The sequence below is a fragment of the Callionymus lyra genome, chromosome 9, assembly GCF_982586985.1.
Source record: "Callionymus lyra chromosome 9, fCalLyr1.hap1.1, whole genome shotgun sequence".
In the NCBI taxonomy this organism is placed as follows: Eukaryota; Metazoa; Chordata; class Actinopteri; order Syngnathiformes; family Callionymidae; genus Callionymus; species Callionymus lyra.
This window is the reverse complement of record NC_141826.1, coordinates 14296865-14316499: the sequence shown is the minus strand read 5'-3', so window position 1 is coordinate 14316499 and position 19635 is coordinate 14296865. Positions and strand designations below refer to the sequence as shown.

At 34.1% G+C, this 19635-nt stretch overlaps 2 protein-coding genes and 2 long non-coding RNA genes across 5 annotated transcripts; 2 read left to right on the top strand and 2 right to left on the bottom strand.

Moving 5' to 3' along the window:
- Nucleotides 1-1097: 1097 nt before the first annotated feature.
- Nucleotides 1098-3937, top strand: LOC148071939 (uncharacterized). 2 transcript variants are annotated; one of them, XM_087799039.1, is made up of 7 exons: nucleotides 1104-1137; nucleotides 1203-1277; nucleotides 1337-1505; nucleotides 1578-1856; nucleotides 2688-2810; nucleotides 2877-2920; nucleotides 2983-3937. In XM_087799039.1, exons 2-7 carry the CDS (start codon nucleotides 1245-1247, stop codon nucleotides 3097-3099), a joined length of 765 nt encoding a protein of 254 aa, XP_087655165.1. In that variant the 5' UTR covers nucleotides 1104-1137; nucleotides 1203-1244; the 3' UTR covers nucleotides 3100-3937. The 2 variants fall into 2 exon arrangements, with proteins under 2 accessions (XP_087655164.1, XP_087655165.1); XM_087799038.1 differs by having other exon boundaries at nucleotides 1098-1137; nucleotides 1203-1505.
- Nucleotides 3167-6451, bottom strand: LOC148071938 (uncharacterized). The gene is made up of 5 exons (XM_087799040.1): nucleotides 6072-6451; nucleotides 5943-5993; nucleotides 5351-5449; nucleotides 4486-4538; nucleotides 3167-3280 (listed from the first exon to the last, which is right to left on the bottom strand). The coding sequence occupies exons 1-5, from the start codon at nucleotides 6277-6279 to the stop codon at nucleotides 3167-3169; spliced, it is 525 nt and encodes a 174-aa protein (XP_087655166.1). The 5' UTR covers nucleotides 6280-6451.
- Nucleotides 6452-10847: 4396 nt separating this feature from the next.
- LOC148071937 (uncharacterized) lies at nucleotides 10848-12428 on the bottom strand. The gene is made up of 3 exons (XR_015712859.1): nucleotides 11768-12428; nucleotides 11572-11690; nucleotides 10848-10907 (listed from the first exon to the last, which is right to left on the bottom strand). It is a non-coding gene; the product is annotated as an uncharacterized LOC148071937 (long non-coding RNA).
- Nucleotides 12429-15166: 2738 nt separating this feature from the next.
- On the top strand, nucleotides 15167-16270 carry LOC148071936 (uncharacterized). The gene is made up of 2 exons (XR_015712848.1): nucleotides 15167-15692; nucleotides 15776-16270. It is a non-coding gene; the product is annotated as an uncharacterized LOC148071936 (long non-coding RNA).
- Nucleotides 16271-19635: the final 3365 nt, after the last annotated feature.

The following is a 19635-nucleotide window of genomic DNA, read 5'->3' as shown; positions in this document are numbered from 1 at the left end:
AGCCATTGTGTCAATCTATTAATGTTATTTTCTTTTTCACTTCCTGCACGCTTATAAAGCTTATATCAAAGAGTAGACTTTTCTTCTCTAAGTTCTTTTTTTTTTTTACACTGATATTGTATGGCTTCTAATAAACTGTTTTGTTCAAATGCTACTTTTTTTTCTTTTTTTTTATCTATGTATTTCTTTTCGATCCAGAAAAGGCCAACTAGCTTGTCTTGTATCCACTGGGTTTCATGAGATGAGTCTTGTGAAATTAAAGTAAAAAAATAAAAATAATTAAAACATAAATATAAACTCAATTAGTTCAAAATCCATCTATCCAAGTCTAGTTCTATGTTTTGAGTGTTTAACTTTTTTATAGTATCTTTTTAGGATTTTATTTTTATTTTTATCTTTTTTTTTTTTTTTTTCTAACTTTTTCTTGCCTTGTTTCGTGATTGGATCATTGCATCAAAACTAAAATTTACTCTAAACTCCGAGGTGGCAGTCATCCTCACCACGTCTGCATTCTCTTCTTCAGCTCCCCTGATCTTTATTATTTCATCACATGTGTATTTTGTCTTGCTGCTGATGACCTTCAATCGTCTTCTCAAACATAATCACCCGTGGAGTCTCGCTTACCCTGTCTATCAGTCTGTCCATCTCCATCCCTCGTTCTCACCTTGAACCAAAACCACACCTGTGTACCCGTCCTCATACATGTTCTGCGCCACCCTCACTTGAACCTCATCGTCATTCCCTAAACTCCAGAAGACACAACTGAGGACATTCATCTCTAGAATAACAACGTTGGTGCTGCTCATTGATGCACATCTTCATGGTGTGACTCACCAAATCCAAAGGTCTTAGCTCCTCTCTCTGAGTTGAACTTTTGATAAAAACTACAGAGGTTAAAAACATGTCTAGCCTTCAAAAAACTGCTCCCCCTCGCTCATGTAGGCGTTTGCTGTGGTGTGATCTTGGTCTATGTTTGGACGTGTTGACTCTAGTGTCCCACGAACCAATCAGAATTCTATAAAAATAAACGCCCACTCTCGATGAGCGTTTTCATTTCCTCTTTTCCTCATAAACATATCAGTACTGAGAGTGAAGAGATGAAAGTTTTGACTCTGCTGCTGTTTCTTGAAATGAAAGGTACGTTTTATTTAACTCTCTGAAATAAAAAAACACGTGTAAATCTGATATATTTGCCTTTTCAGGCTGCGTTGGAACCATTGAAACAAAAGAAGCGTTCACTGGGGATGATGTTCAACTCGTTTGTCCGATGGCGTCAAGTCAGTTTGCCTGGTTGAGAATGGTTCCTGAGAGCTTTCCTGATGTGTTTGTCCTACAGAGCTCTCATGCGCCTCAGAAGTTTTTCCACATAACTGTCATCAAAAAGGAGAAAGACCTGATCCTGGAGCTTAAAAGAGTTAGTAAAAATGACTCTGCCGTTTATATCTGTCTGAAAGTCATTGGAAAAAGCTGGACTTTCTCAAAACAAGTAAAGCTGGTGGTTACAGGTAAGGATGATTTAATATCAAACAAAAACCCTATTTTTTTCCATCAAAATTTCTACTTTCTTTCTCCTTAAGATCCCTTTGTCAGTCAGTCCACTCCAGTGACCACAGTTTCGAGCCCAATCACCCAACGGATGGATTTCATCTCCTGTTTTCCACCTGGAAAGTTTCGGTCCAACCCCAGTCTTGTTTACACCGAAGGAATTCATGTGGACATTTGTGAAGATAATCCCTCGGGACATGAGGAGAAAAAATGCATCTACAACTTCCTCATGAATATCAGCCTTTTCAACACCACCAATGGGTCTTTGTGCGGAGAAGGGTCAAGTGGAATGTCTGAGCACGAGACTTCAGGTACTGATTTCTATCACAAGTTTATCATACATTATATCTTATAATTTTATTTTTTTTATCTCCATTTTATTTTCATCATTATTATTATTATGATATTATGATCGATTCTATGGATTAACATGAAACTATTTGGGTTGTAAAATGGAAAGAAATCTTCATAGGTTATGATTAGGGTTGTAAATGCTTTAATATATCGTTTTTTTTACATGAGTACAAAAGTAATGAAAAAAACATGTTTTTATAAATATTTTTTTACATATTCAATTTCATTAGAAATGTACCTTAGTTTGTTATGGAGCTTTTAATTTTTATTGGGAAGTTTGAGTTCTCCAATGGATGCAGGCATCAAAGAATTAAGCCTTTTTTTTTTGTTCAACTTAAGCCGGCAGTATAAAGATTAAAATAAATGGTAAAAACAGCCAAAAAAGCGAGATGAAATTAGTAAATTTGCTCTTGGGCTGATTTAACAGGAAGTTCTTATGAGGCCCCTCAACTGGCTCCTCTAATCTAATCTAATCTAATGAGGGAGTAGAAACTCTACGTTGTGCCCCTCCCAGAGTCTAATGCAAGACCCCAGGTTATAGTAGGAAGTCAACCAAGACTCATACAGTAAATCTTAGTCATGAGAGTAACAAAGACATTTCAGGAGTGACTAATCAACAACTCAAAAAATGTGTCCATTGGATGGAAAAACACAATTGACAAATAATAAATTAAAATAAAGATAACATATTACAAGTTTTGGATTTGAGGCATATTGTCAAGAAAAAAAAGGTCGAAGGTCATTATCCTTTTTAAATACCTTTGAGGTCATTTGATTTCCTCTCACAGCAGGTTTGTGTGAAGCGACAAAACGGAACAGAATTAATGTCCTCATGGGCGTCGCTTTGACCATCAGCCTGATGTTCATCTTGTTTCTGCTTCATTCTATCAAGAAACTGAAGAGTCAGTCCGGTAAGTGGTAGGAAAAACAAACCCTAATTTTAGTATTTTAAAAAATGAATAATTTCTCTTCATTAGGCAGGACTACGCTTCAAGATAACAATGATGTCCTCCATCAATCTGTAAGTCTATTTTCTAGTCTGAAAATTGTATTAATAATGACCATTGATTATTTTTCCATCAGACACATTCTTTGATATATGCTTCAAACCTGAGGTTTGAAAAGAGAGCTGACAGACCACAAGACGAGCAAGACCACGAGGAGGAGACGTGCGTTTACGCTTCTGTGATGAAGCGTTGATTCAGAAGTTATTTCTCCAGGTTTAAACAACCTCTCCAATCTTTGTGTCTGTAATCTTGAAATCAGTTCAGCACACGTCCGTAGAGGTTTCGGAGTAGATGCAATCCTGTGTTTTTTCCTGCTTCCTCTTTGATTTCTTCATTGGAAAATTCAGAGCTGCGTAGTGGACTGATTCACCGTCCTGTGAATGATGGAAGAGAGATTGAAGTCAAAGTCCTCAATGAGATAACTCAAAAGGATATTATTTAACTGATCTTAAGTTCTCATTTAATTGTATATTAGTTTATTTTGGATTAATTTTATTCAAATGTCCCCAATATACATCATAAAATATTGACATATTTAGTTAAATGTTTATATTTATCCTGAAATACTATGAAATACTCAAAAAGACCAAGAAACAACAACAAGGTAACAATTAAAAATACAGTTGAAGTAATAAACCTTTTTTTTTAAGTTAGCTGTCAAAATATCCTACATCATTTTTTATTAATCCATTTATTTTTTATTAAGACTTTGGCAGGGCTGCAAGAATCCAGTTGGAGGGCTGACGACAACTCATGCTCTGTTGTCTTCGTCCTTATTGTCGTCCAAAATGATGCACTAAAAAAAAAACATCCGAATACCTCCATACTGCTCGTCTGTAATGTCCATATTATATTGAAGCCCCGACAAGAGGAATTGTTAAAAAAAAAAGTAATATGTCTGTATGTTTTAAGCTTGTAAATGTTGCGCTTGCAATGTGTTTAAATAAGGAGACACTGGCAGCTTCCTCTACAAAAAGACTTAAAATATAGACTTGTTTAAGTTTTTTAGAAACAATTCCTACAATTGGTATTTATAACTCCGAAAGGTTATATATAAATTCATATATATCAGAATAATTGTATCATCATCATCATCATCATCATCATCATCATCATCATCATCATCATCATCATCATCATCATCATCATCATCATCATCATCATCATCATCATCATCATCATCATCATCATCATCTTTGGCGTGTTACTGTTCCTTTAAGAGTTACAGCTGATAATGGTGAAGGGAATATGTTTTTTATTCTCATGCTCCTATTCGTTATATCCAGCAGTGACAGTTTTTGTTGAATAAAGTCAAACTGAAAGGAAAAAGCTGCTTTTTTTTAATGCACCATTGGCAAACGCTCAAAACATTTGCATTAAATACCCACATTAATACTGACACCTATTTTCTAAAACCTCAGTGAGCGTCATCAGAAGGCTCAAAGAGCTACATAATAGGCTCTGGAGCCACAGTTGCCAATCCAAACCAAAAAGTTGCCTCAGACTGAACAAACCAAAGCCCTTCTTGTTGTGAGGTGTGTATTGGTTTCATTTATCACTGAGTGAATAATAAACTCACCTCGCATTGTTTCTGGTCAGTGGTCTCAAATGGAACTCTAGCCGATCGTCCCTCTGTTAATACATTCAAAATATTGAAATTATTAGTTGTTTTACAACTGTTATGTTACAATAAGATTATACATTTTAGTGTAAGGAGGAGCTGAAATGTCAGAGAAGCATGAGGTCTGACCATGGACTGTATAAAACTTGGACTTTGTATCAGCGACATCACCCCCTGAAAGGCTTTAGATGGCAATTAGCAATAGTCGCCATATTGAAAATGCAATCTTTCAGTCACGGAAATCTCCAGTTAGGGCAGGATTTTTCATTGAAAAAAGGTGGATTTCTTTTCTCAGATTTCTTAGGGACATCACACAATCCAAGGGATCATGAACTTTGATTTAGCAGATTTTTTCCCCATTTTTAGAGACGTTGAATTTTGGCCATTTTCCATCTTTTTATAATGAAAAAAAGGTTAATTGTTTTCCCTTTTTAAGACATCAGTTAACATTTGGGCAACATTTACATCTGTTTATATCATCCACGGAATCATAACCTTTGGTTTACGGCATTTTTTCCAATGAAAAAAAGATCCATTGTTTTTGCATTTTTAGACATTAGAGAATCCAGTTTTTAACATTTTTGGGGGCTATTTTATCCACTCTCAGAGATGTTGATTTTGGGGCATTTTTTTCTAATGAAAAAGGGTAATTTTTTCCTGTTTTTTGGAGACTTTAGAAAATCACATTTTCAAAACTTGTGCAACATTTATTTTGTTCACATTGTTCGCGGGATCATGACAAATTGATTATATTTTTGACTGGTGAACAGAAATATAATCAAAGTAAAAGTAAAACTTTAAAGTAAATGCAAAGACAGCCTACCTTTGCAAACTCTTCCGGAAACAACCAAAGCTGCTATTCCTCCCAAACTAATTGCCAACAGTACTCCAAGCACAATAGTCATTATTTGAGGTCCACATGCTGTGAGAGAGAGAGAAAAACAAAAACTCAAATGACTCATTTAATGGCATGAACAAATCACTAAATAAAATTAAAATTCTATTTTGCTAAGCGATGTGAAAACATTGCCTCATATTATTCAATTTTGAGGCAGAACTTTCCTACCTCAAAGTTTCAAGTTAACAGGAAACGACAAAACAAATTGAAACTGAGCTCACTAGCTGTGAATGTGCAGAGATGCTTCGATGGAAACTTTTCCCCATGTTTCCAATAAAATGTATGTACAATTTCAAATGATACATGCATCGGTAAACTTTTAGTAGTTTGTACTAGTCTTATAGGTTTCATGGAAAACCAACAAATCCTTCTATTAAATACAAAAAAAAATCAAAATGTAAATATTTATTTGTAGATAATTATTACTGACTTTAAAACATTGTTTTAATATCGTAGAGCATATCACCTTTTAAAAAAAAATGTCTTGAAATGTTTTTTTTTAAAGCGCGATACATACCAGCCTCTACAATGGTCCCCTGTTCAACATGGTAACGCTTCTTTTGTCTGTCTGTGTCAATCGCAAGGATAAAGTGACTGGTTAGAATCATTCAATGTTATTTATTAGAAGAAAAAAAAAGATTCTTACCGACAATCTTTAAATCAGTCTTGTTGACAAATGTGCTTACAACCGACTCTCCAGTTTCACAGAAATATGTTCCTTCATCATCCTGTGTCACATTTGAGATTGTGAGACGATACAAATCCTTCCATTTTGTGAAGTTTAGTCTTGAGTCAACAAACTCAGGAGTAAGTTTTACATCCTTATAAGATCCTTTCACAATTGTCTGAGGCATAAATCCAAAGCGGAGCCTGTGCCACAAGAACCTGTGCCACCTGGACCTGTGTTCCGACTCAGCGGCACAAGTCAGTGTTACGTCTTTCCCGACTTCAGCCCTGATGACGGAGCTTTTTTGTGGAGTCTGGCTTTGTGTCAGAGCTGCAGGAAATGTCCAGAGGAGAATAAGAGCTGCCAGTGTCGCAAACATCATGCCTCAAGATCCTGTCATGCTCTGAAGACTTGGAGAGAATGATGAAGCTTTTGACTGTCAGACTCTACATGATTGGCTGATCTGTAGAAATATACTTCCTGTGTAACCTTGCACAGTTTCGCAGACTTCAGTAGATTTATATCATGTGGTTTCACACACGGTGATGGAAAAGCTATTTCGAATGAAATGAAAATGATGAAATGAGGTTTTCTTCATCAGGTGAACTTACAGGAACTTTACAACCTTCTAGACGTTTTGATCATCTGCATTTTCTTCCCTGGTTATACATTTTTTAAAAAAAGACTAATTTTGTAATGTAATTCAGCTTTTTTAATTTTTTATTTTCATGGGAAAAATTAAGAGTAAAATTACAATAATATAAAAAAAATCTTCCAAAATATTGAAAAGTAAAGCAGCGAAAATGAACATTTTTGTATGTTTTTTACTTCAGAATAAGTAATTACTTGTCTAATAATGAATCCATGAATGTTTTATGATATATCATAGTCATATAAGAAATCTTTTTTGTTTCATATTCTGGTGTAGCTAGATCTGAGGCACTCAATTCTAAGGTAATGAAACTAAACTTTAACCTACAACACTTCCTGTCAAGACGCACCCCTCAAAGTTCTTATAATAGCCAAAAAAAGTTTCAGAGTTGATGCGAGTACATCGTTGAGGTTTTCTTGTCGCACGCAGATAGTTTGTGAACACGAAATGTCTTAGTTCTTCATTCAACTGATAATATATTAAAATTTCATAAAATATTATATAAAACTAATAAATCAAACAATTGAATTCAATCTCCAACTCCAAATATTATTTGTTTTATATTACAGTTTATTTAAATATATATTTTCTTACATTTCTTTAAAACATTAATAACTTAAAGAGAAGAGTTTCATCGACTGAAAAAAAATAAACACTTTTTCATGAGAAACAGCTTCTGAAACTTGAAGGGCTTCCTGTTGACGTGCTCAGGTGGATTTAGTGTTTCGATCTAGCTATAGATTGGTCAAAGTACCTTTCACGATTTTGGTTTGTCTGAGAGCTCTGGCTGATTCTGCTGCACGGTTTTGGGGATATAGAGCACGCAACTAAATTAACAGGAAGTCACTGAAATCAACTTTTTTTTTTCTTATATCCTTCTGTTTGTTTCGCAAGAAGAGGAGAAGACTTTATTAACATTTGTATCTCCATTTATCCATTCAACTTGATCCTGGTGAGTTACTTCGAGTTAAAGTCACTGACAATCTTGACGGGACTTTTTAATTTTAATAGATGAACTCCAGAAATCTTTATTTTAAGTAGACAATAAAAACACCATCTAAAAGCAGAAACGGATTACAGTGATTCAAATAATGATTTAAATATCAGTTAAATGTAGTCCACACAACAACAACAACTTATGTCACACAGATTGATAGATTTTAATTACAGTTAAAGAAGATATGAACAAAACCTTCATCAACTTATTCATATTGCTAACCATCAATCTCACTCCAGAGTAGATGAAGCTCTGTTTCGCAGACTCTTCTCTCCAGTGAGGTTTTTTTTTCTTGGTGCAGAATAATAACCACATGTGTGTAGACTTCCTGTAGAGTTGTGTCAAAATAATATCAGTCACACCAGACTATGAAAAGCGAAGCAGTCAATAATTACCTCTAAATTAGGCTGGTAACCAGTGGAGGTCGGATCATTCATTTGAGGAGACGAAGAAGCTGAAAAAGGGAAACCGTCATTAAGAATTTTGGTGCTTGATAGTAAGTAAGTAAGTAAGTAGGTAAGTAATGGTTATTTGTAAAGCGCCTTATACAGGAGTTTGTCTTCTTGAAGGAGTCAGTAGATCATCAAACACAGAGTGAGAGGAAGATCGTTCCAAAGCTTAGGAGCAACAGTCTGGAAGGCTTTCTTTCCTCTGGTCCGGAAGCTTGTTTAGGAACCATCAGTAGATTCTGATCCACAGACCTCAGAGCCCGAGCTGGGGTGTAAGTCTGGATCGCATCACTGATGTAAGGAGGAGCCTGACCATTAATAGCTCTGAAAGTAAGAACCAGAATTTTACAATTGATCCAAGAAACTGGCAGCCAATGCAGAGTTTTAAGGATCAGAGAAATGTGAGTTCTCCTACAAGAGCAAGTCAGAATTCTCGCTGCAGAGTTTTGTATTTACTACAGGCGAGACAGCTCCTTTTTGTTTAGACAATAGTTAAACTATTTATAGATAATTTGGAAAAGGTATTTAAATATTATCATTGGAAAAACTACCAAAAACAATAAAGTAAGCGTTTTTCTCTTATTATCATGGGAGGATTCCACATATAATCATGGTCGTTTCTAAATAAATATTTATATTTTTCAAGAGACATTTTAACATTAGGTTTAATAAGTTTCAATTAATTTAATTTCAGTAATCGCAAAATATTTATATCAATTTTTTTGAAAGACCATAATGGTATTATTACCATAATTTAATTGAAACTTGAACTTAAGAACTTACATTTGTGTGAAGAGCGTAGCTGCAGATGTTTGTTGTTGATAAAGCTAATGGTTCCTAGCATATTGTATATCACAGCCGAACGAGTGAGTTACTGTATAGTATTGAATTAGTAATTTTCTTAAATTAAAAATGAAAAAATAAAAAGCATATTAAGTCTTGTTTGTTCTTCCTATTTTTTTCATTCACATATTACCATGTCATGATTATTAGCGTCACTTACCTTCAGATTCCATCAACTTTTTCTTGATGTAAATCATTAGAGCAGCAGCTGTAATGCGAAAGCTACAAATAACAGAAGCAGATGAGTAGAATAAGAGGAAGGGAAAACCCTAGATTATGAACAAAACCAAAAAAAGAAAATGGTTGAATTGCAATAAAGGCAGAAGTAAAACTTGGATGCCCAAGGATTCAGACGTGAGAAAAGTTTCAAGGATTTTATCGACTGACAGTTTAATTTAAATTACATCTGCTAGATGGAAATCGAAGGTTGCGACTCTGCATGTCAAATTTACACTTTGTTCTTCTGAAACTACCATTTGTAAGTGTGTGTTCACTTGTGGCTCCTGAAAGAAGAACAAGATAAAATAGTTTAACTTCGCCCATTTCATCCCACATCACAATTCAAACACAAAACTTTAGTAATACATTTAAATTTAAATTTAACTTTTAATTTAACATTATTCCAAGTTTTGATTAGCACGATAAAATACACAACGTTCCCTGTGTAAGTCAGGAAGGTTTAATTGTGTAAGGGTTTGAAGTAAATTAAATAATAAAAAGGATAAAACAAAAAAAAAAACAGTTACAGTTATAGTTGTTTGCAAAAATACGACATTAAAGAATTAAGTCTGTTCAAAGTCAACAACAAAAGGAAATATTAAAATCAGAATACTAAAAACTCTCTTTGTTGGCTCCGTCAAATTGCATCAGCATTGTATAAACAATCAATAAGAACAGAAGATTTAAAAATATATATATTTAGAGAAAAGGACATGAACATCTCAACAAGGAAAATACTAAGAAATGTTATTAAATTTAATAAAGTCTAGATTTTTCTTCCCTTCCAAGGTTGGAAAAATAGATTAAGAGCAATTATCATAATAAGATAAATGAACTATATGTATGGCGAACAGAAGACGCGGTTGAATAGACTAAAGAGAAACTGGGAGGGAAAAAGGGAGGTCCTCACTGATTGGTTGATTTTCAATCATATGATCAAAATGTACAACGTAGTTTATCTAGATAGCACACAACCAAACTCTTTTGGAGACATTTTTTACAACTTTTACATTTCATTTTACGTAGTCTGCAAAAATGAAAATACAAAATTCCAGATTATAGTTAAACTCCTGATCTACCAATAACCCTGAATCAAAACATATCATGACTCATTTTACATTATTGAATGGATCATACTACTAAGAATCTTTTCATTTAAATTTTTTTCTTTCCCAAAAACTTGTTTTATTCACAATCAAATTAAAATAATTCTCAACGTCATAATGTATGGGCCAAGATAGATCTGGATAGATATGACATGACCATAAAAGGCAGATTGACCCTCGTTGGTGAATAAGCAGCGTAGCATTTGTGTTGATTAATGTGAGTTGAAAGAAAAAGCAAAAAACTAAAGTCAGGTGAATTAATATTTTTATTAATATAGTGAAGAAAATATGAGGAAAACTGCAACTTTCTTATCTTGCTAACGTTCTAATCTCACTTCAGAGTAGATAACGCTCTCATTTGCAGATTCTTCTCTCCTCTGAGGTTTTTTTCTGGCGTAGATTGGTGTAGAATATACCACATTGTCTTCCTGTGTTGAAAAGAATGTTGGTCTTAGAATTGTTTTAAGAAATAAAAAAATTCAATATTTACCTGTAAATTAGGAAGGTGACCAGTGGAGGTCGGATCACTCATTTGATGAGATGAAGAACCTGAAAAAAAAAATGATAACAGAGGAAATGCTGTTATTATTTAGGTTTAAACTGTGTGCTTAATTCGTTTATGGATACTGGTGAATACAATCTATATACCAATGCCATGGGATGGAAGATCAATCGTCCTTAAAACCGACCAAAAAATGTATTAATTGGTTGATTTAATGATGTTAAAATTTTCCAAAGTAAGAAAAAAAAGTAATGACTTATGAATAAAGGATGGAAGAAAACAGCCAGAAGCTAAATTGGGCAAAATCTTCATTATTTGCATTTTTTTCTGGTGTTATTATCATGGGGGAAATGCCACAAATAAGTCTATAAATTGTCATGCATTTAAATATTTAAACAGTTTAATGTAACTGAAATATATTTTTAAACGTATGCACTTTTAAATTATTATTTTATTATTTCATTAAATATTTACTTCATGACTTTGTGACTTTGACGCTGACTTTAAAAAAAAGGTAAAGTATATTTGAATATAGAGTTAAGTATCAAATAATTACATTTCTCTTAAGAACTTCATTTCACAGAGGCGAGTGAGTGACGGTGTATTATGAGAGGAACAACCAAAAAACACCTTTTAACGTAGTCGTGTTTTTTTTTTTGTTGTTCATCCGTGTTTATTTTGTGATAAAAGTAACCATTTATAGTCACTTACCATTAGATATTAGGAATTTTTTCTTGATGTAAATCAGTAGAGCAACAGCAGTCAGAAATATAGCAGGAACACCAAATAACAGCAGCAACCAAGTAGAAGTGGAAAGAGGAGTTTCTGGACTTTAAAACAGAAGAAAAAAACTGGTTTAATTCTAATTCGTCTGTGAGTGGATATTTTTAATAATAAAAAAACTGACCTTGATATACTTCCTACTTTCAACAAAGTGGAATTAAACAACGTTACTTTATGTCCAACAAGCTGAAGGCAGAAGTAAAACCCATCGTCCTCCCGCTGAGCGCTGCTGAGTTGCAGCACAAACTCCGACGGGTCGCAAGTGGCTTCAAAACGAGTGGACTTGGACTCACAAGGGATGCCAACGGATTCAGTCGCGAGCAAAGTTTCAAGGACGTTAACGACTGACAGTTTCATCCAGAGTACACCCGACTCATTGACAGTTGAATTGGTAAATCTGCATGTCAAATTAACTCGTTGACCTTCTGAAACTGTCACGTTTGTAACTGTGTGTTCACTTGTGGCGCCTGAAAGAAAAACAAAATAAAATAAATTAACCCATTACTCACGATTAAAACAAAATGCATTGAAGCAAAATATTCGAATGAATAAAATATAGGAGAAAGCAAACATTATTTTATTAATCACATTTAAATCAATACATGACATTAAGAAGCTAAAACATGCAACGTTGCCAGGGTAAATCATGGAAGTAGAGTAAGAGTTCGAAGGATACATAGAAAACAAAACAAAAAAATTGAAAACCAAATTATCCATAACCTCTGAAGATACAGGGTAAGGAATGAAAATAGTAAATACAGGCATAATGTCAAAAGAAGCTGAAACTTGGGAAATATGTATTTAGTATTATACACATTTTCAACGTTTTATTTTTCCCCTCTATGGTTCGAGAAGTCTCGAAATGGAGATTAGTCGATCACACACACGCAGACAGATAAACATAGAGGAGTAAATATTCAAACCAAAATCCACAAAATAACAGATAAAACAATGAGTAAGTAGTATATAAAAAACAGCACAATTTATTGTTATTACAAGTAAATCAAGGGTTTTAATGAACTAAAAGTTCATAATGCTGATAATTCTTACCTCCAGTCGAGACAAAGACGAAGAGAAAATAAATGTAAAACATCTTCACCACAAGTCCAGCCAAGTTTCAGATACAAAACCTACAAACAAAGCGTTTATGTTGCAACACAAGTGGGTGGGAACAAAAGAATCATTGGTCGGTCGTCGTTTTTTTCTTCTCAGTTCGACCAATGAAAATAATCTGCATTTATTTTTACCCCAGAAGAACTCAATGGAAACTTCTGTGTAGAGATTTCAAAGCATGGTTGTGAAAATATGTTACTCCTCTTTTTACAAGCTTGAAGAATGAATTAAATGGCTCTCAGAGTTATTGTTTTTTCTTAAATATCTTCTGCTTCATGTGAGTTTGGTGCAGCACGAACAAATAATCTTCCTCTGATGTATTCAATTATTGTTTGTATATTTATATTTGAACTTTGAACTTGATTTTTGGAGGAAGTCTTAGAAGCATCTCTTATTTATTGGGCTTCTTAACACAACATTTTTTGACTCACTATGAGAATGAAGATGGATGTGACAAAAGATGTTGATCCTGCTTGTGAAGAATGTCTATTTTCCTCTTTCTTTGGTGTTTTTCTAGTATTTCTGAACTTTATAATAAGATTAAATTACATGACAAGATTCCGGATAAAAGAGGCCAAACTACGTTTCTACGTGGATCAGAACCGCTCCTCTGTCATCTGTGAACCAAGAGTAGCACATTACATTTTGAATGAACAAACAAATTAATAGATTATACATGTTGGCCATTAACCTGAAGACACAGAGAAAGATAAATAATCCAAAAAAGATATAAAAAAATAATTTAGGCAATCAATAAAATGTACTTAAAAATGATTCATATTGAGTTATGTTGCTTATTTTTGTAGCATATTATGGTAAATGATTGACTTACAAACAATAATTAAATGATGAATTAATTGATTTTAAAACAAAAATGTGTAATTTAATCTCTTCAAATAAATACAGAAGAAAAAATGATAAAAAAAAAATATGGAATAGCGACAGATTTGTTTTTTTTCTATTCAAATCAAATTTACTTGGAATACTTTACTCACTTCATGGTGTTTATACTCACTAGAGATATATATTTTTCCATTCAAGTTTCATTACAGTGACACATAATGACATGATTTGTGTGCTTGAATAACATATTTGAACTATTTTCATGTTGGATGGATGAGTCTGTGGATAAACTGATGAAATATACATTTACAATTATAGATTATAAATGACTGCTGAAACAACTTTCAAAAAAAATATTTTTTGTTTGTATTTTTTTTTGTTAAAATCATGTTTCTTTATTGTGAAGAAAACACTCACAGTCTCATAGAGATGTGGTCTAGAGTGCAACATTAAAACCTGTCAAGCGATGGCCCCTGACTTCCTGTCTTCTTCTCTCTGAGGCTTGATGTGCTTCCTGTCTTATGACTCCTAGTGTAAGAAAACATGTCTTTTACACATGTTGACACAACACATTTAAGCAAGCTTTTTGGGCAAATGGGAAAATAAAACTTAATTAAATATCATAAAACATGAAAAATGGACATGTTGAGTGTTTTAATATCTTTAAAAATGGACTTGACTCCACAGAGCATGTTCATGACGCTCGACTGCTGCAGTTTAAGTCACACCTTCGTGCAGGATGAGGTTTGCAGAGGCTCTTTATGTTTGTTCAGCTCTCGTGTGGTTACTTCACACACAGAGATGAAAAAAAGTCCCCTTTTCTAAACCTTGAGCAGCAATAGACAGGAAGAGCGTTTGACGACCACAACAACAAGAAACTTTCCATTCTGTGAACAACAAGTTCTTCTGCTGGATCTGAAACTGTTTTAAAGTATAAATAAAAAAAACTTTAGTTTATAATTCGATAAAAATCAAATCAAAGTGAAACTTTAAGGAGGATTTAAAGTTTTAAGGTAATCGGAAAAAGGTAATCAACAATATAAACAGTTTACTTGATTTTGTGACTAGATTGTGTGTTCGTGTGTTACGAGAGTGACTTTTCTTCATGAACTTTATAAACTTTGTCATCAAATGCATCTACTGTCTTTATGAATCTCCACAGTCTCCAAATGTTTTTTCAAACTTATGAAAATTCAGATAAAGGGTCTCAAACTCAGTTTAACCGTCACGGAAAATTAGTTTTCATACTTTAAATAATCACTACAAAAGGTCATAAAATGAAATTTGTTGTTGTTCCATCCAGTAAAGTTGTTGAAGTCTGATCTGAGTGGAGGTGAACTGTCAAAAACCTGTATTTATTGTGTGCAAAAACTAAGAAGAAGATGAAGCTTTAAATATTAAAAGGGGAGTTTTGAGATCAACCAATCAAATCACAGGTACATGTTCTTGTTCCCACCCCTTTTTTGTTTCTCTTTAAAGGCAACAGATGAAGACGTTTCAAATCAAAGTGTCGATGTTAGTGGATTTACCGTGACGATGTGGTAAGTATTTATCTCTCACTGGCTGATTGATTTTCATTTAATGTTTGATAAAGTTTCTCCACGTTTATTCTTTTTTCAACCACATTGGAATCAGAATAACAAAGATTTAACATATAATAATATGTTTTAATTCAAGTTGAATACGTGCTGAACTCTTTAGTTCACACTAGTAGATGCTTTCTGCTCGCTCTTCTTACTTTCATATCTTCCGTTTTGCAAAGTCCCGAGCTACTTCTATTTCCTCCCACAACCACACAAACACGTCAATGCACGTAAGTGACAGCCCATTTCCTGCTTTCAACTGTAAGCGTTGAAGTAGGTCGTCTGAAGGTACGAGAAACTTGGTTTGAAAGAAACATGATTTTAAATCAAATGACTTTGGATTTTGATTTTGAAACAAACGCAAAACATTGAACTTCTTCAGGACAAGTTTAAAATGTTTGACATCTACAGAATATTGGTTTATATGAATGTGTGACTTATATTTGTTTTTATTATTATTTTGTAGGTGCTTTTCAACAAATGCAGACCAAAGATCATGAAGACCAAGAGGTAAAACTTTCAAAGAACACACTGAGCAACTCAATCCAGATTATTCTCAAAGTATCTCACTGTGTTTTCTTGTAATCAAGCAGGTTAATGAGGATGTTCTGGTCTATGCTGCACCAATTTACAACAAGAGGAAAAAAGGCAGAAAAGAGAATCCTGATATGCAAGATAACGTCATAAATACTGGTGTGAGAGGACGTGAATAGAAGATTACTGGAGGTCAAATTCTTCCTCCTTCTGGAAAATTTGATTGGGATTAATACACTTCAACATAAAGGAGACAAAGTTCAACAAACCAGCTTTCATGGTTGCATCGTCTCGATCAGTCGACACAAACCGATGGTTTTTAAAACGAGATTCTACCATGACTTTGCTTTCCAACTGTATCATCCACTAGATTGTTCCTGTGATGTTCACATGATAATTAAACCATTGATGTTTAAAGTGAAACAAAAATTCCTGCTTGGTTGACAAGGTCAAAACCCTTTAGACAAGTCCAAGACCTGAGGCCAAAAAATAATAGTACTGTATGGTTACTATTTGTGTCAAATTGCCAATAAATTTACAGTTTTACAAACGTTCCTCCTTGACCACTGTCTCCATCATTTCAACACAAACATTTATCTATTTTGTGTTTTGTATTTGTGACTGGAAAGTAAATTAAGATGGTAAAAAAGCCTAGGACTTTTTTTTTTCAAAATGAATGTAATGGTAAAATAAATATCTTTCATATATTGTTGATGTAAATATGAACTCAACATGTTCTCAGTCAAACTAAAGTCAGGCTCTCTATATTTTAAGATAGAAGCTTTAAATATAGAGAGCCTGACAATAAACAATTGAAATTTAATGTAAAAATCTAACACAAACACTCACACAGGATCACACCTACAACACAAAGTCACTAACACGCACCAACACAGATACATAAACAATCATGTTTCTGTGTTGAATTAGTTTTTATTTGTTACATTTGAGCTGCTTTTACTTCCTGTTGACGACCACACAGAGGTTTGTTTGAAAACATCAGTGATGTCGGTTGTTCACACGCCCACAATCTATTTTTTTTTGCTGTGGCTGCTCATTTTTTAGGAGCTGTTGTCAGTTGTGCTTCATGTTGCTTCACCTACTTGTCTCTCTCATGTGACATGTTTCCTCCCTGGAGGTGGTTAACCAAACATCCCAGGTCTTTGAAAGTAAATTTTAAGTGAATTCTTGGTGCGTACAAGGAGCTGTCCGGGGTGCTGAAGACGGTGCGAGCAGCACTAATAGAAAAAAATATTACTGTGAAAAGAAAATAATCTGTTCCTAACATCTCATTACAAAGTATAATATTCACCAGTATCAACATGTATAGTTAACATTCATCGTCTATAAAATATGTCCGTGCATGTGCAGGTGAATTTGTGTGTGCGTCACAAGTGTGCGTTAGGATGCTTTTAGAGTCCACCTTAAATTCCCTGAGGTTGTTTTTCAATAGTTTTTAATAAAATAATTTTCCTGGCTACTCTTCTGCCTCCCTCCGTTATAGAAAGAGACTCTCAGAAATAAATCCTGTCGATGTAGCTCTGTGCAGCATAACCAAAATCTTTCTTTTTTTTTTTTGACTTGCTGGTTTAGGATAACATATAATTTAAAGAGACATTTATTTGGATAACAATCCCTAAATATCTACCTGCTGGTGATGTTGGCCACCAGTTGCTGCTGGTTGGAAACCGTTAGCTGCTAGATTAGAACAAAACAACTGTTCAACAGGCGACAATAAGAGTTTCAAACTCGCAATTTGAATTTATTATTTCCTTCCATACAGTAGAAACACTTTTACATTTTTTTCAGAATCAAATCAGATCGCTCTGAGAGGTTTTAATTCAAAAGCAGGATGGAAAACTTTCGTCATGTTTTGAACTTATTTTGTCTGATCGTCAAGATAGCAACACCAGTTATCATCACACAACCTTCTGTGAGTCAAAAACTCTATTATTTATTTTTTATTCCATGTTTATCTTCACCAAAAGTCACTCACACAGTTCATGTTAATTCCTCTCTCTTTCTTAATGAGGTCAAGAACATTTGTTTCTTCTTCTCACTGCATGTGACAAAACCACAAAGACCTCCCTCACAGTCCAACATTCTTCATTTTGATATTTCATGATTAAATGATGCCACAATTTAAAAGTTGACTTGTGTGAATATAGTTATTAATGAAAATATTGCATATATTAAGAAAATTAAATTACTTGACTGTATTATGTCTGTTAAAGGAGTTGTCCATGAGGCTTCCAATGTTCCTGATCTTCCTCCTAGTCCATCCACACAGTTCTTTCTATGGATTGATTTAGCTCCAGAGTAGAGGTTAAGGTTGTGACGTATCAATCCTTGAAGATCCGAGCAGGCCAGACTCCTCTTTTGGCCTCTTGTTCTCATCTCTCTGGTGTTTCCACGTCCAGGCTCATCTCAGGTCCAACAGGAGCATCATGATGACAAATCTATTCCTTCAGATTAACCCCAGAATAGATCACGTTTTCCTGTATATCCACACGTTTTTCCTTTCTTCCGCTTCTCCTCTTGCTGTAACTCGGCACAGTGTAAACCAATGATTCAGAATTGCCCTGCTGGAAAATGAGAAACATATTAAGACTGATGGATAAATAGAGAAGTTCAGTGACGTCCGGTTTATACCTGCTGGTCCCCGTCATCAGTGGTGGATGTTGGTTGAAGACGTGAAGATTCTAGAGAGGAATGAGAATATTAAGCAGATGAACGTGTTTTCATTAAACCTCCAACAAAATTAGTGTAAAAACTTCTCTGAACTTTGGTGTAAAAACAACTTTCCAAAAAAATATTTTTTGTTTGTATTTTTTTTTGTTCAAATCATGTTTCTTTATTGTGAAGGAAACACTCACATGTGTGATGTGGTCTAGAGTGCAACATTAAAACCTGTCAAGCGATGGCCTCTGACTTCCTGTCTTCTTCTTCTCTCTGAGGCTTGATGTGCTTCCTGTCTTATGACTCCTAATGTAAGAAAACATGTCTTTTACACATGTTTACACAAAACATTTAAGCAAGCTTTGTGGGCAAATGGGAAAATAAAACTTAATTAAATATCATAAAACATGAAAAAAGGGACATGTGGAGTGTTTTAATATCTTTAAAAATGGACTTGACTCCACAGAGCATGTTCATGACGCTCGACTGCTGCAGTTCAAGTCACACCTTCATGCAGGATGAGGTCTGCAGAGGGTATTTATGTTTGTTCAGCTCTCGTGTGGTTACTTTAAACGCAGAGATGAAAAAAAGTCCACTTTTCTAAACCTTGTGCAGCAATAGACAGGAAGAGCATCTGACGACCACAACAACAAGAAACTTTCCATTCAACTGTGACCAACAAGTTCTTCTGCTGGATCTGAAACTGTTTTAAAATAAAAATAAAAAAAACTTTAGTTTATAATTAGATAAAAATCAAATCAAAGTGTAACCTTTAAGTTTTTAGGTAATCGGAAAAAGGTAATCAACAATATAAACAGTTTACTTGATTTTGTGACTAGATTGTGTGTTTGTTCTGTGGAGTGTGTTACGAGAGTGACTTTTCTTCATGAACTTTATAAACTGTGTCATCAAATCAATCTACTGTCTTTATGAATCTCCACAGTTTTCCAAATGTTTATTTAAACTTAAGGAAATTCAGATAAAGGGTCTCAAATTCAGTTTAACAGTCACTGAAAATTTGTTTTGACACTTAAAATAATCACTACAAAAGGTCATTAAATGAAATGTGTTGTTTTTCCATCCAGTAGTTGTTGAAGTCTGATCTGAGTGGAGGTGAACTGTAAAAAACGTGTATTTATTGTGTGCAAAAGCTAAGAAGAAGATGAGGAGGATGTTTCAATATTAAAAGGGGTGTTTTGGGATCAACCTATCAAATCACAGGTACATGTTCTTGTTCCCA